This window comes from Acaromyces ingoldii, assembly GCF_003144295.1.
Source record: "Acaromyces ingoldii strain MCA 4198 unplaced genomic scaffold FA10scaffold_1, whole genome shotgun sequence".
In the NCBI taxonomy this organism is placed as follows: domain Eukaryota; kingdom Fungi; phylum Basidiomycota; class Exobasidiomycetes; order Exobasidiales; family Cryptobasidiaceae; genus Acaromyces; species Acaromyces ingoldii.
The window spans coordinates 4,261,726-4,274,216 of record NW_020290247.1 but is presented as its reverse complement, the minus strand read 5'-3'; the positions used below and the strand labels follow the sequence as shown (position 1 = coordinate 4,274,216).

The 12,491-nt window shown below is 57.8% G+C and overlaps 7 protein-coding genes across 7 annotated transcripts; 4 read left to right on the top strand and 3 right to left on the bottom strand.

Annotated features, from left to right (window-relative positions):
• Positions 1–324: 324 nt before the first annotated feature.
• Positions 325–2,337, top strand: FA10DRAFT_271055 (hypothetical protein; the record flags this gene model as incomplete). The annotated part of the gene is made up of 3 exons (XM_025523086.1): positions 325–1,081; positions 1,152–1,801; positions 1,876–2,337. 3 exons carry the CDS (start codon positions 325–327, stop codon positions 2,335–2,337), a joined length of 1,869 nt encoding a protein of 622 aa, XP_025381540.1.
• A 306-nt stretch (positions 2,338–2,643) lies between these two features.
• FA10DRAFT_264880 (hypothetical protein) lies at positions 2,644–3,310 on the top strand. Its single transcript, XM_025520825.1, has 3 exons — positions 2,644–2,698; positions 2,805–2,920; positions 3,008–3,310. Exons 1-3 carry the CDS (start codon positions 2,692–2,694, stop codon positions 3,056–3,058), a joined length of 174 nt encoding a protein of 57 aa, XP_025381539.1. The 5' UTR covers positions 2,644–2,691; the 3' UTR covers positions 3,059–3,310.
• FA10DRAFT_238305 (putative 3-hydroxybutyryl-CoA dehydrogenase) lies at positions 3,211–4,562 on the bottom strand. The gene is made up of 3 exons (XM_025519136.1): positions 3,971–4,562; positions 3,703–3,895; positions 3,211–3,625 (listed from the first exon to the last, which is right to left on the bottom strand). The coding sequence occupies exons 1-3, from the start codon at positions 4,451–4,453 to the stop codon at positions 3,366–3,368; spliced, it is 936 nt and encodes a 311-aa protein (XP_025381538.1). The 5' UTR covers positions 4,454–4,562; the 3' UTR covers positions 3,211–3,365.
• A 22-nt stretch (positions 4,563–4,584) lies between these two features.
• Positions 4,585–5,988, bottom strand: FA10DRAFT_46839 (aldolase). Its single transcript, XM_025525502.1, has one exon. It carries the CDS (start codon positions 5,913–5,915, stop codon positions 4,818–4,820), a length of 1,098 nt encoding a protein of 365 aa, XP_025381537.1. The 5' UTR covers positions 5,916–5,988; the 3' UTR covers positions 4,585–4,817.
• A 133-nt stretch (positions 5,989–6,121) lies between these two features.
• On the top strand, positions 6,122–7,315 carry FA10DRAFT_264878 (Aldo/keto reductase). Its single transcript, XM_025520824.1, has one exon. It carries the CDS (start codon positions 6,146–6,148, stop codon positions 7,109–7,111), a length of 966 nt encoding a protein of 321 aa, XP_025381536.1. The 5' UTR covers positions 6,122–6,145; the 3' UTR covers positions 7,112–7,315.
• Positions 7,316–8,178: 863 nt separating this feature from the next.
• On the top strand, positions 8,179–9,448 carry FA10DRAFT_258436 (hypothetical protein; the record flags this gene model as incomplete). The annotated part of the gene is made up of 2 exons (XM_025519909.1): positions 8,179–8,240; positions 8,329–9,448. 2 exons carry the CDS (start codon positions 8,179–8,181, stop codon positions 9,446–9,448), a joined length of 1,182 nt encoding a protein of 393 aa, XP_025381535.1.
• Positions 9,449–10,007: 559 nt separating this feature from the next.
• FA10DRAFT_299618 (hypothetical protein) lies at positions 10,008–12,288 on the bottom strand (the record flags this gene model as incomplete). The annotated part of the gene is made up of 2 exons (XM_025524746.1): positions 12,102–12,288; positions 10,008–12,031 (listed from the first exon to the last, which is right to left on the bottom strand). The coding sequence occupies exons 1-2, from the start codon at positions 12,196–12,198 to the stop codon at positions 10,008–10,010; spliced, it is 2,121 nt and encodes a 706-aa protein (XP_025381534.1). The 5' UTR covers positions 12,199–12,288.
• Positions 12,289–12,491: the final 203 nt, after the last annotated feature.

Sequence of the window (12,491 nt, the reverse complement as noted above, 5' to 3'; positions counted from 1 at the left end):
AAGCCACGGACAGGGAAAATAAAACACGTGTCTCGCCTGAGATTCGATCTGTCACCGCCCTTGCCGGCGCCCAACTTTCGCTGCTGGACCTGCGGGAGGAGGGCGTCACAGCACCTCAGCTCTTCGATTGCTTCTTCGCACCCGGTATCCTCGTGTGGCTTGCCCTCGACAGCACCGCCTGCCCGACCGTTTATCGGAATACTTGCGGTGCGCGAGTCCGTATTGCGGCTTTGCCTTCGACAGTGCAGGCCGGAGCGACTCCTCGGATCGATATAAATAAAGACGACCTTCCTAGTCCGGCTGGGGCCCGTCCGTCATTGGTTGATGAACGCCGCCTTGGCAGCCCGTCGTTCATTGTCAACTTTGTCACTACCACCACGAGCGTTCACACGGTCCCTTCAGCCACGCTTCAAGTCGACGCACCACCCTACCAGCCAGCCCACCAACCCCACAGCACCCAACAGTCCCTCCGCCGGCCAGGCTCAACTCAGGGCAGGTGCTGCACTCAAGCCCCGACTGCCCCTTGCTCCTCCTCCGCACCTCGTCGCCGCTGGTCCCTCTTCTGCGCAGCCCGCTCAGCCTCCGCCCTCGCCCCACGGACCGCCGAGACTGGTGCGATTCCCTTCGCCAGACTACTCCTACACCTACGGCTCCTCTACCTTTTCGTCGACGGACGGCAACTCGTCGATCACCTACACAAAGGCACCCGTGAGCCGACTCTTTGGATTCCACAACGCCGCGACGGCCACGTCTGCTTCTTCTTCGACGCGAACGAGGACGTCGATTGGCTCGCCAGCCTTTGCTTCTCGCTCCCAAACACTCGACACAATGTCCTCGTCGACGGCCGGACACGTTGCCTTGCCATCGTCGTCAGCAACGGCAGCATCAGCAACAGCACAGACAGCAAATGGGGGATTGAGGCAACGCAGAGCAGGCGAGCACGATCACGATCACGACCATGACCATGACCATGACCACGGGCACAGCCATGGCTGGTTTGGACACAGTCATAGCCATGCCCACGGGGCCGAGGGAAGCGCTGAGGAGGCCGACCGGCTCCTGGCTGCCCTCAAGGGCAAAGGTGCGCTTGCGGCTCGTCTTGCTCTCTCGTTTGATCTTGACTAGAAAATGCTTACAATATTCTGTCCCAGGTGACCGAGGGAGCAACATCACCGTCGTTGGCCTGATTGCCAACCTGGCCCTGTGCGGTGCCAAGGGCGTCGCTGGCGTCTGGCTCCATTCGGCCTCGCTGCTGGCCGACGCGGCGCACAGCTTGAGCGACACCTTTTCCGACATTGTCACACTCTTCTGCTGGAAGATGTCGCAGAGGCCGGCGAGCCTGTCTCACCCGCTGGGGTACGGCAAATTTGAGACAATGGGCGGTCTGGGTGTCAGTGTGGTCCTCGTCGCCGGTGCCCTGGCCATTGGACTGCATTCGTACGGACTCTTGCTCGAGGTGCTGCAGCCGGCACTGCAGAATGCGCCAAAGAGCATCCAGGCTATTGGCAGTCTGACGGGGCACTGGGCCTCGGCGGCCGGAGCTCATCTTCACGAACACCACCACGCAGTCAGCAGCGCCGTGCCTCCCGATGCGGCCAGCGCTGTCCTGGGAGCCGCCGAAGCGGCAGCCTCTTCCTCCTCGCAAGCCAGCGCTGCGACGGCCCTCGATGCGCACGGCCAAGGGGAGAATCTGCTGGACCCTAATGCAATGTGGTTTGCCCTCATCAGCATCCTCGTCAAGGAATGGCTCTACCGTGCCACGCTCAAGATTGCAAAGGAGGAGAACTCCAGTGTACTCGAGGTGGGTTCTTGGAATATTGTGAATTCGCACGTATTTGTGAGATCGTCAAGCTGACCTCATTGTCCTATTCAAAGGCAAATGCGATCCACCACCGCTCCGACTCGCTCTCCTCGGGCGTCACCTTCCTGGCCATTGGCGGCTCTTACCTTGGCTTTCCCGTTCTGGACCCCCTCGGCGGCCTCCTCGTGGCCGGTCTGATCGGCAAGCAGGGCTTTGACTTGCTCCTGGGTGCGCTCGCCGACCTCTCGGACCGAGGCGTGGAACCCTCGGTGCTGTCCGACTTTGAGTCTGCCATTCGTAGAGTCCAGGACGAGCTGCAGAGCCAGAGCGAGGGCGAGGGAATCGCCCTGTTGGACTTTAAGAATCTCCGGGCTGTGCGCAGCGGCGTGAGCAGCTTCGTCGATGTCACACTCGTCCTTGCACCCGAGGTGCAGCTCGCCAGTGCGAGAAAGGTCGAGGTCAAGGTCAGACAGGCCATCGAAGCAGCGCACAAGGGCGTCAAGGAGGTCCGCATTCACCTCGACACCCCGACATAAAATAATTCTCAGCAAAGATCGTAATACAACCTCATACAGGCTGTGTGAGCTTCTCTTTGATCTCGCAGCTGCTTGCCGCAAATACACATGTGTCCCTTCTTCTCGCGCAGCGCTCCTTCTGCTAGTCATACTCTCTAATCGAGCGCGAAGAGGAGTAAGTAGTTCCAGCGTCCTCGCGCCGACGTGCCTCCACACGTGTTCTGGTTCTTTTTTTTTTTCTGAGCTTGTTCCGTGGGGACGACGAGGTCTCGCGACCTTTGTCAGCATCGACAGACACTCGCAATGGCGTCGAAACCCGGCTTTGGGCGCGCATTCATCGGCGGCGGCCTCATCGTCGTCGCGGGCTACTTTATCATGAAGGGTGAGTGGTCTCTTTGTGCACCTCGCCAATGGGGTTGTTTGTTGGAGCTGGAGTCTGGGGCGAGAAGAAAGCTGACGAGAAGGTCCTCGCGCCGACGACAAACCAGCGACGACGCCGACGGATCAGCAGTTCTACGACAGCTTGAGCCCGAGCCTCAAGAAGCAGGTCGACATGCAGCGCCAGTCTGGCGAGCGGCAGCGGGCATACCAGGAGCAACTTCAGGTGCGCAGCGCTCTCGAGGCTCCTGCGCTGTCTCTAGGAATGATTTGACTGACCCGCGGCTGTCGTTGTCACTTTGTCTCTTTACAGAGAGCAAGGGAGCTCGACGAGGCGCCCATCTTGCCCGAGAAGAAGACGTAGCCGGGAAGCAAGTTGTAGATTAATCTGATTCGAACAGGGCTTACATTGAGGAGCACGGAAGTGCAGAGATTGTGCGGGACGTGGCCTAGAGGCTGTGATCTGAGAGAGGCATGGGACAGGCGATGTCACCCTCTACTCTTTCTCGATCTGGAGGCGACAAGTAAATCTCTTTGCAACCAGATTGTAAACCGAGGGTCAGACAATCCAAAGCTCGAACCGACGAAAGAAAGAAATCTGAAGAAGGATAAAGCGCTGCTTTGCATTCGATGGCATTCACAAAAGCAGAAGAAGTCCCCCAACTCTAAGATTACTTTGGCGGGTATTCGTAGAAGCCCTTGCCGCTCTTTTTGCCCAGCCAGCCGGCATCAACCATGCGGCCGAGGAGGACGCTGGGTCTGTACTTGCTGTCGCCCGTCTCTCGGTGGAGCGTCTCTGCAATGTAGTACACGGTGTCGTTTCCGATAAAGTCCGAGAGCTGGAGCGGGCCCATGGGGTGGTTCATGCCCAGTTTGAGCGTCGTGTCGATGTCCTCCTTTGTCGCCACGCCCGTCTCAAGGGCGATGATGGCTGAAAGAGGGGGAACGTGCGAGAGGATCTCAGCATGACTCTCGATAACACCATCATCACTCCAGCAATACACGCACCCTCGTTGATGAAAGGCACCAGCAGCCGGTTGCTGACGAAGCCGGGCGTGTCGGCGCTGCGGGTGATGGTCTTGCCGCAGGCAGCTGCAAAGGCCGTCGCGCGATCGACGACGTCCTGCGACGTCTGGAGCCCCGGGATGAGCTCGACGAGCTTCATGACGGGCACCGGGTTGAAGAAGTGCAGTCCAAGTGCCTGTGAAAAAGGGCAACTGATCATGTGAGCCTAGCACAACAAGAAGAATGTGAATAGTGACGAGGGCGCACGCACCCGCTTGGGCCCATCCCAGACCTCCTTGCTGCCCGGCGCAGCGTTCTGGCTGACGGCACTGGCGGCAATCTTGCTGACGCTGATGCTGCTCGTGTTGGTCGCCAGGATCGTCTCGAGGGGCAGCTGTGTCGCGAGCTGGCTAAAGATCTTCTGCTTGATGCTCAGGTTCTCTGTCGCGGCCTCGATGACCATGTCGGGCGTCAGCTCCTGGCCCGAGCCCAGCGAGGCGAGGCCGTCGGCGACGGGGTGGAGCGATGCGCGTGCCTCGTCGGCGTCGGACTGAGAGAGCTTGTTCTTAGACACGTCCTTTGCCAGGAGCGAGTCAAAGAACTTGAGGCCCTTGTCCAGCTGCGCCTGCGACTGGTCTAGGAGCAGGATCCGGGGCACCTTGGCCCGCGTGGCAGCGACGTAGGCGATGCCGTTGCCCATCTGCCCTGAGGCGCCCACAATGCCCAGCGTCTTGATCCCGTGCTTGACCGACATTATTGCTTGCACTTGTCTTTTTCTGTTCTCAGTTCTTCGGTCAATGTCTTGATTATGGAGAAGAAAGGACGAGCGCCAGAGTGTCACTTGTGGAGAACATCGCGCCTCTCTTGAGAACCCGGACGCCCGGCCGGCCGGAGCTTGGACCGGTCAATCTTCTAGCGCGTCTATAGCCGCACCGTCAACAGGCGCGAGAAAAAAAAACTCAAGTCAGAGCGAGATCGCTTGGCTGGTGAAAGTTGCTGCTTCAAGCATTGGTGGCCTGCGTCAATGGATACTTGAAGGATAACGCGTAGAGAGTGAAGAACGCTCGCGCTGCGCCATCGCAGGAATAGCATCAACAATGACAGTTTTTTCAGGTTTTTTACAGTCTGCTCTCCCTCTGATCATTCCCCTCGCCCTTGCCCTTGGTTTGAGCCATGGCCAGCCGCGCCAGGATAGCCCGCCCTGCGCTGCTCCCGTTTGCCTTTCCCAGCGCCTCGTTGATCCACTGGCCAATCTTGGCCGCCGCCTCGAGGTCGACGCCGGTCTCGTAGCCCTCGCGCTGGAGCGCATACACGACGGACTCGGTGTCGATGTTGCCCGTCGCACCGGGCGAGTAGGGGCAGCCGCCGAGGCCGCCGACGGCGCTGTCCACGGTGCGCACGCCGGCCTTGACCATGGCCAGGACGTTGCTCAGGCCCGAGCCCATGGTGTCATGGCAGTGTGCAGCGAGCTGCTCGGGTCGTGCAAAGCGGGTGCACTCGTTGAGCACGGCCAGCATCTCTGACGGGCTGGCCGCACCGACGGTGTCGCCGAGCGAGACCTCGTAGCAGCCCATCTCGAGGAGCTTGCGCGACACGTCGGCGGCCCGTCTGGGGTCCACTCTCCCTTCATAGGGGCAGTGGGCCACTACGCTGACGTAGCCGCGTACACGCAGGCCAGCCTCGGCGGCCTTGGACGCGACGCCTGCGAGCCTGTCGAGGGACTCGTCGATGGAGCAGTTGGTGTTGGCCCTGCAGAAGCCCTCGGATGCTGCGGTGAAGATGGCGATCTCGTCGGTCTTTTTCGCCGTGCCTGCCGCCTCCATATCGCCCTGCAGTCGGAGCAGCGTCTCGAGCCCCTTGGCATTAGGCACCAGGAAGGGGTAGGTGACGCCGGCGCGTGTGGGCATGCCTGCCAGCACGTCGGGCGTGTCGCCCATCTGCGGCACCCACTTGGGGCTGACAAAGGCGCCCGCCTCGATGCAGCGCACCCCTGCCTCGTCCTGCAGGCGCCGAATCAGCTCAATCTTGGTCGCCGTCGCGACCATGCCCCCACGCTCGTTCTGCAGGCCATCACGTGGGGAGACGTCGACGATCTTGACACGCCGGTCAGGTGCGGCAGAGGCCAGCCCTCGCCGTCCTTGCTGGCCCAGCAGGCGCGCGTGGGCAGTGGCATTCAGCAACGGTGACGGAAGCCGCGTGCGGGCCAGCAGAGACATGGTGTGCTGTGATGATGGCAGGTGGCACAGGATGCAGCCAGCCCCTTGTCGCTGTGGACGGGCCAATGTCCGGGGGACCAACGGAGAAATCCGAGAAAATAAGAGCTCCACATTGCCTGTGAGCTAGCTCCTACTCGTCGTGTGTAGGTGCGCACGGCTCACCGTCGATCAGTCATTCAGTCGACTACCTTCTCACCCCAATTCCACTCGCCATCCAAAACGAGATCAAGATGAGTCGCGTCCCGCTGATCTTTGGCACGATGACGATCGGCGATGCCGGCAAGGACGGCGTGCGGACGTCGGACAAGGCCGATTCGCAGCAGATCCTCGACATCTACTTTGGCCAGGGCCACGGCACCGAGCTCGACACGGCCCGCCAGTACGGCGAGGGCACCACCGAAGCGTATCTCTCGACGCTCAATCTGCACGACGCTGCACTCGACACAAAGGTCTACCCAGTCCAGCCGGGCGCGCATTCCGCGGCGAATCTGAGAAAGACGTTTGAGCTGAGCCTCGAGAAGCTCAAGGTGGCCAAGGTCAGGACGCTGTACCTCCACGCACCCGACCGCTCTGTCGACTTTGCAGAGACGCTCCAGGAGGCCGACAAGCTGCACAAGGAGGGCAAGTTTGAGCAACTGGGTCTGAGCAACTATACGGCGTGGGAGGTGGCCGAGATCGTGGCGACGGCGCGGGAGCGCGGGCTCCTAGTTCCGCGCATCTACCAGGCCATGTACAATGCCATGACGAGGGCCATCGAGGAGGAGCTCGTCCCTTGCCTCCGCAAGTACGGCATCCGTCTCGTTGTGTACAACCCGCTGGCCGGCGGTCTCCTCACGGGCAAAGTGGCAAGACCCACTCCGAGTGCTGCCGACGAAAAGCAAGCAATCGAACGGGGCAGCCGCTTCGATGCGGGAGCAGGGTCGGGCAGGATTGCAAAGATGTACCAGGGGCGCTACTTTAAGGAGGCCTACTTTGACGCCATCGAGCGCCAGCTCAAGCCCCTCGTCGAGGGCAAGCATGGCCTGACACTTGTGGAGGTCGCTCTTCGATGGCTGCAACACCACAGTGTGCTCAAAGAGACCGACGGCGTCATCTTGGGCGCCTCTTCGGCGAAGCAGGTCAGTCCAGAGCCTTGTCAAGGGTCCAATTTCTTTCTTTATGGATCTGCTGACATGAGCCGGTTTGTATTGGCTTGAGAACAGCTCGAGGCGAACATTAAGGCCTGGTGAGCAGCGGCAACACCTCTCCTCTTCTTTACCATTGCCTGGGCTCACTCTACCCTGACTCCTGCAGCCAAGCTGGACCACTACCTCAGGACATCGTGAACGCGCTTGATGTCGCCTGGCTCAACGTCAAAGGCAGCTGCGAGCGCTATTGGCGCTGAGCTCTTCCACGCTGATGCGGCCTCTTTGTGCTTTAGGTATGACTTGCACTGCAATTCCATTACCTCACACAAGCGCGCGGAGTGAATAGAAACGGGCATATGTACAGTTCGGATATGACATCCCGAGTCGCAGCCAGCCACCAGCCAGCCATCTCTTTCTCACCGCTGCTGTAACGGTCTTTTTTTTTCTTCGTAATGAAGAAACAAAACAATCTTCTCCCCAGCACAATTATTCCCGCGACGGCCCGTCCACACCATTGTCGCCAACATCAATATAAATTGCCGTCGGCCCATCGGCGAAGGCGCGGCACATGTACTGTACCTCTCCCTCTACACAATCTCTTCGGCGAACTGTGCTGGCCGTAGGCTGTGTATCTGTCAAGTTAGCCGAGAATACAACGATGCGCGATCTCTTCAACGCTCTCGGAGAATGAATCTCGCGCAAATTGGGGAGCGCGGCGGGACCCCAAGCGTCGTGAATAAGCTGAGTGAGAAGTGTTGAGCGGCCGCCGTCGTCGCCGTCCTTTCTCGTTAAATGGGTCATCGTCTCCCTGTAAGACAAAAATACATTTGCTCCTCACGGAGGCTGGACACCTTCTCGCTCGCCGTGTCAACAGTGCCTACATGTCTTGGCGAAAGAGAAAGGCAATGCAGTTTGAAACACATGTGTGCGGTGCGGAGCTTCCAGCGGGACTGGAGGTGACTGTGAATCGGCTCTTATGTGGCCCTTGCGGAGATATGCTCAGGCACTGCTAGCATTTTTCTCTCCAAGCTGGCCGCCCTCTTCTGAGGCCGCCTCTCGCTTAGAGGCATTTGAAAGCTCCCCTTTCCCCTCTTCCAGCTGACCACCAGCAAGTCACCTTCCAGCAACAACTCACAATGGCGACTAAAAAAGTTTATGTTCTTCCCCTGACCCAGACCCAGTACATGCTCTCGATTAGGTAAGTGAGTGTGCGACGACGAGCAATCTCTCTCTCTCATCTTTGTTCTTCGTGAGGGTAAAGACAACGGCTGATGATCTTGACACAGCCGCGCTTCTGCCCTAGGAGCATCGATACTTACGATGGCCATCTGCTTTGAGCTGGCATACGTTCTCTTCTCGACGTCCGTCATTCGTCGCTCGCCCCTCTTCATCGTCAACCAAGTCTCATTTGTACTATGCGCCACTTACGCCGTCTTTGCCCAGCGCAGGGCCATCGTCGAGATCCATCAGCACTTTGACCATACAAAGTCTGCAGACCTTAATTACGTCGTCAACATCCTCCTCACTGACTTTTTCTCGATTCTCGCGCCCGTCGTTGCCGACTCTACGCTTCTCTTCAAGCTCAACACCTTTTACCCCTCTTGGCACGCTTCTGTGCTAAAGCGTCTGGCAATCCTGGGTGTAATCGCCACCTTGCTCGCCGGCAGACTCTTCTGCTCCTTCATGATGCTTTTTTTGGATTACTTTGACGTCGTGGTGCCGGTCGCAAAGGGTCGTGAAGAGAAAGGCAAGACAATTTTTAGGCACACCACCGCCATCCGCTTCGCCGACTCGCTCATGCAGCTTGCCACTTCTACCTTTGGTTGTTGTCTGCTCTTGTACCGAGCCTACCATTACAGGAGGCAGATGCAAGCTTCGTCCACCGTTGTCCAACGAAGGCTGCGCTTTTTTGTCGAATCGACAACGATGACGTTCCTTCCCCCCGTCTGCATCCAGATCGTTCTCGTCGTCGGCATGTTCATCAACAACATTCCAGGCCGGACGGCCTACGGCTGGGGAATCGCGCTCAATGTTCTGTTCTCCTACGCTTTCTCCATCCTCGCCACATCCTGGTCCACTATTCGTGAGGCACCTTTCAAGGCCTCGAGCAATCGCCCGCGCGACCATAGCACGGCCTCTTCGGTGTCTGAAGTGGTGCCTAACCAAGGCCATCCCCAGCAACACCATCACCAGACGCAACAACAGCATTCGCAAAATGACAGGACGAAGATCTCGCCAATCAACCAGACGATTATCGGATCCATCATGAGCGCAGTGGCCGCCCCTGCCCAGGAAGCCTACGATGACCACGACCAGATGGAGGTTCTTGTGTCGCTTCCGCACGTTGGAAGCACCGACATTGGCGCCCTCGAGAACCAGAGGCACAAGCACCCCTCCTCCTCTTGAAGTCCCATTTCTCTGCTCCCTTTGCAGAAGATCGGACATCACACCACGAAAGGTACGCCTCGCTTCTTCTCAATCTCCTTTGATCTTTTCTTCCCTCTTCTTGGACTTTTTCCAAAAAGAGCCTTTTGACCGTGGTGGTGGGGCCCAATTGTCACCGTCAGATTTCATTCCCTTGAAGCTCCTACCATCGTCTCTCCTTGTAGCATTTCCTACCGTGATTACTTCTCTCTTCAATATCAAGATCGAAATAGCCAGCCTGGTGTTGCTGTGCCAACCTTACTCCTTTTTGAGCTTGATGCCTGGGGTGTCCATCGCTGGACGTGATGTAAGCGTTTTGCACCCTTTGACGCGCACATGAAAATTGACCCCAAGCATTCCAAGACCTCACTAGATGAAGACGTAGTCACATCTTCGCATTAGGAGAGCTCAAGGAATCGTATAACGGTAAAGACAACGAGTGACATGTGACCGAAAAAAAGAGACGGACAGGTGAAGAAGAGCGAAAACTGGGCGATTGAAGATTAGTCGAACTGGCAAGCCAGGGAGGGAAGCAAGAGCATCAGGAATTGTTCGAAGTGACAACCGGCGCTTGCTGCTGCTGCTGCTGCTGCTGCTGCTGTTGCTGGAGCTTTTGTTGCCTGATGCTGATGGCGCGTTGGATCTTTCCTCTGCGCAGCTGCGTCTCGCTACGAGAAAGCTTACGGCCGACCTTGAGGGCCTCTTCGCGCGTCAACGCGGCTGCATTTCTGAGTGAGGACATGGAGTTGGAGGTAGAAAGTATCGAAGAAAGCTTTCCTTTTCCTTCGCTCGTGAAGTTCTGCGTCTTTTGGGCAGGCGAAGGGATGCTATAGACAGAGGCGTCGTCACTGATAATCTCGTCTTCCTCTACTTTCATTTCTGTCCCATGCCTATCGCCAGTCCTTCGGAGGCGAGTTCGCTCATCATCCGAATCATCTCTAGCGTACTCGCTCAAGAGATCCTCGATACCGGACTCGCTCTCGCTCGAGAGTTCGATTGTGCCGATGGAGGGAATGTAGACGGAACGACGAGACTGGCGCCGCTTCCTGGCTGCTGACTCCATGACTCTCGCGGCGAGGATCTCGCTGTTAGGCGACTTTGGGATTCCTGTGTTCTCTGTGCTGCTCTTCGAATCCGCAAACTGTTGCAATTGCATCACCTCGCCATTCTTTTCCGGATGAATCGCACCTGCAGTGTTCTCCTTCTCCATTCCTGCGCCTCCATCGGCATTAAGGTCCCGGTAGTAACCGTCCTTGCCCATTTTGAAGCCTGTCTGGAGATGAGGTGGCTTCCAAGGGTGGGCGTCTGTGCTGCTGGCGGCCTTCACGTATGTCGCGGTATTTGCGCTTCCAGAGCTTCCTGGCCTCCTGTGTGCCTTCCTTGTCTCTCTATCGCCTCCTCCGCTCCACAAAGAAGGAGCTTTGTTGGATGACAATCCGGCCGAGGAGGTGGGAGGCGTAAAAGAATTGCCAGTCTGCGGATTGGACGTATTATTCGCGAGCGGACTGCTGATGATCGGCGTGCTCTTGCTCCCTCCCTTGGTACCATTAGAAGAGCGGCTAAAGCTCGCACCGCTATTGTGACGTCTGTGTTGCTGCTGTTGCTGCTGAGCGGAAAAGACGCCCTCCGGACTTTTTGGGCTCTTGTTTCCTGCATTCGACTGCAGTGGTGGACAGCTCTCTCCTGTACCACAGTACATGCCTGCCGAGCTGTAGCCGGATCGTGGGGACGAGGTCTTCGCGGGATAGTCTCTGTCAGCACTATGCTTGGTGCCCGTTGACCAAGGAGACGATGATGTCTGCGTAATGCTCGACGCCGACCCTTTGGGTGAAGAGAAGGTCGAGTTGGAGTTCAACGAATGAGGTGAAAAGGAGGGAGACGATACCGCAAAGGTCTGATGACTGTGCAGCGATGACGAATTTTGCTCAGGTGCCGTGCGCGGACGGTCAGAGGAGCTGAACGGGCTCGTGGGTATGTGGGTGAGATCAATCGAATACATACTTCCATCAAGCCTCTTGCCGGTGGTTGCGTCGATTGCGCTCTTGATGGTTGAAGATCGGTGTGCCCTAGTGCGACTGCTCTGGTACCGCTCATTGTCTCTGAACATGAGTGAAGGAAGCACCTCTACCGGAGCGTCATGCTGTTGCTTCTGCTGCCCTGGTGCACCGAGGTGATGAGAGTACATTCCGCGGGAGGATCGGCTGGCTCGTGTGTCCCGTGACACGTCCATGCTCCTGGGTCGTGGAATGAGTTTCTTCTTCGACGAGCGAAGAAACCCATTGACGATGGCCAGGAGCCCGAAGAGGAGACCAACGAGGAGAAGCGCAATAGCCGTCCCCCACATCCAGTACTTCTGGTACTCGAGTTCTTGCTCCCGAAAGACGAGCGGATACTGCGCTGCGCTAATCCCGAGAAGCACATAATGGATGGAACGGCCTTGGTAGGTGTTGAGGTGTGACATCTGCCTCTGAAAAAAGGCCGGGCAGGGAAACAGCTCGAAGATGGTGAAAATGAGGCCGCTGAGCACCAAGACTCCGGCAATGTAGGCTGTCCTCAGGTTGAATTCTGGATCGGCGAGGGCGCCCGTCTCGTCAGCTTTTGACTTGGTTGCACGATATACTTGCACCGGACTCACGCATCATTTGAAAGTTGACGATGGCGCCGCTGATGCAGAGGCACCCTGCGACAAAATTGAGGCCGCCGACGAGCCAGTCAACTGTCATCTGCCCCATCTTGAATCTGGTAGTCGTCCTGATCACAATTTGATGTGGTGGTCTTAAGTCTCACAAACCTGGAGCCTATCGCCAGCTCGGAAACTCCTGTGAGCGCAAAGTCGGTGCCAGAAGAGGAAAGACAAGAACTAAATGAGCGAGAGCGGGCAGATGGCAAACTCCTAGCACCGTGTCTCGTATCGCCGCGCCGCGCCGCGCCGCACCGCGCCCGCGTCCGCGCACTGTTGCACCTGTTCCTCACCCAAAGTGGGCTCAAGACAGACTCTTTTCCCCCCTTTTTCTATCTTGTCGCT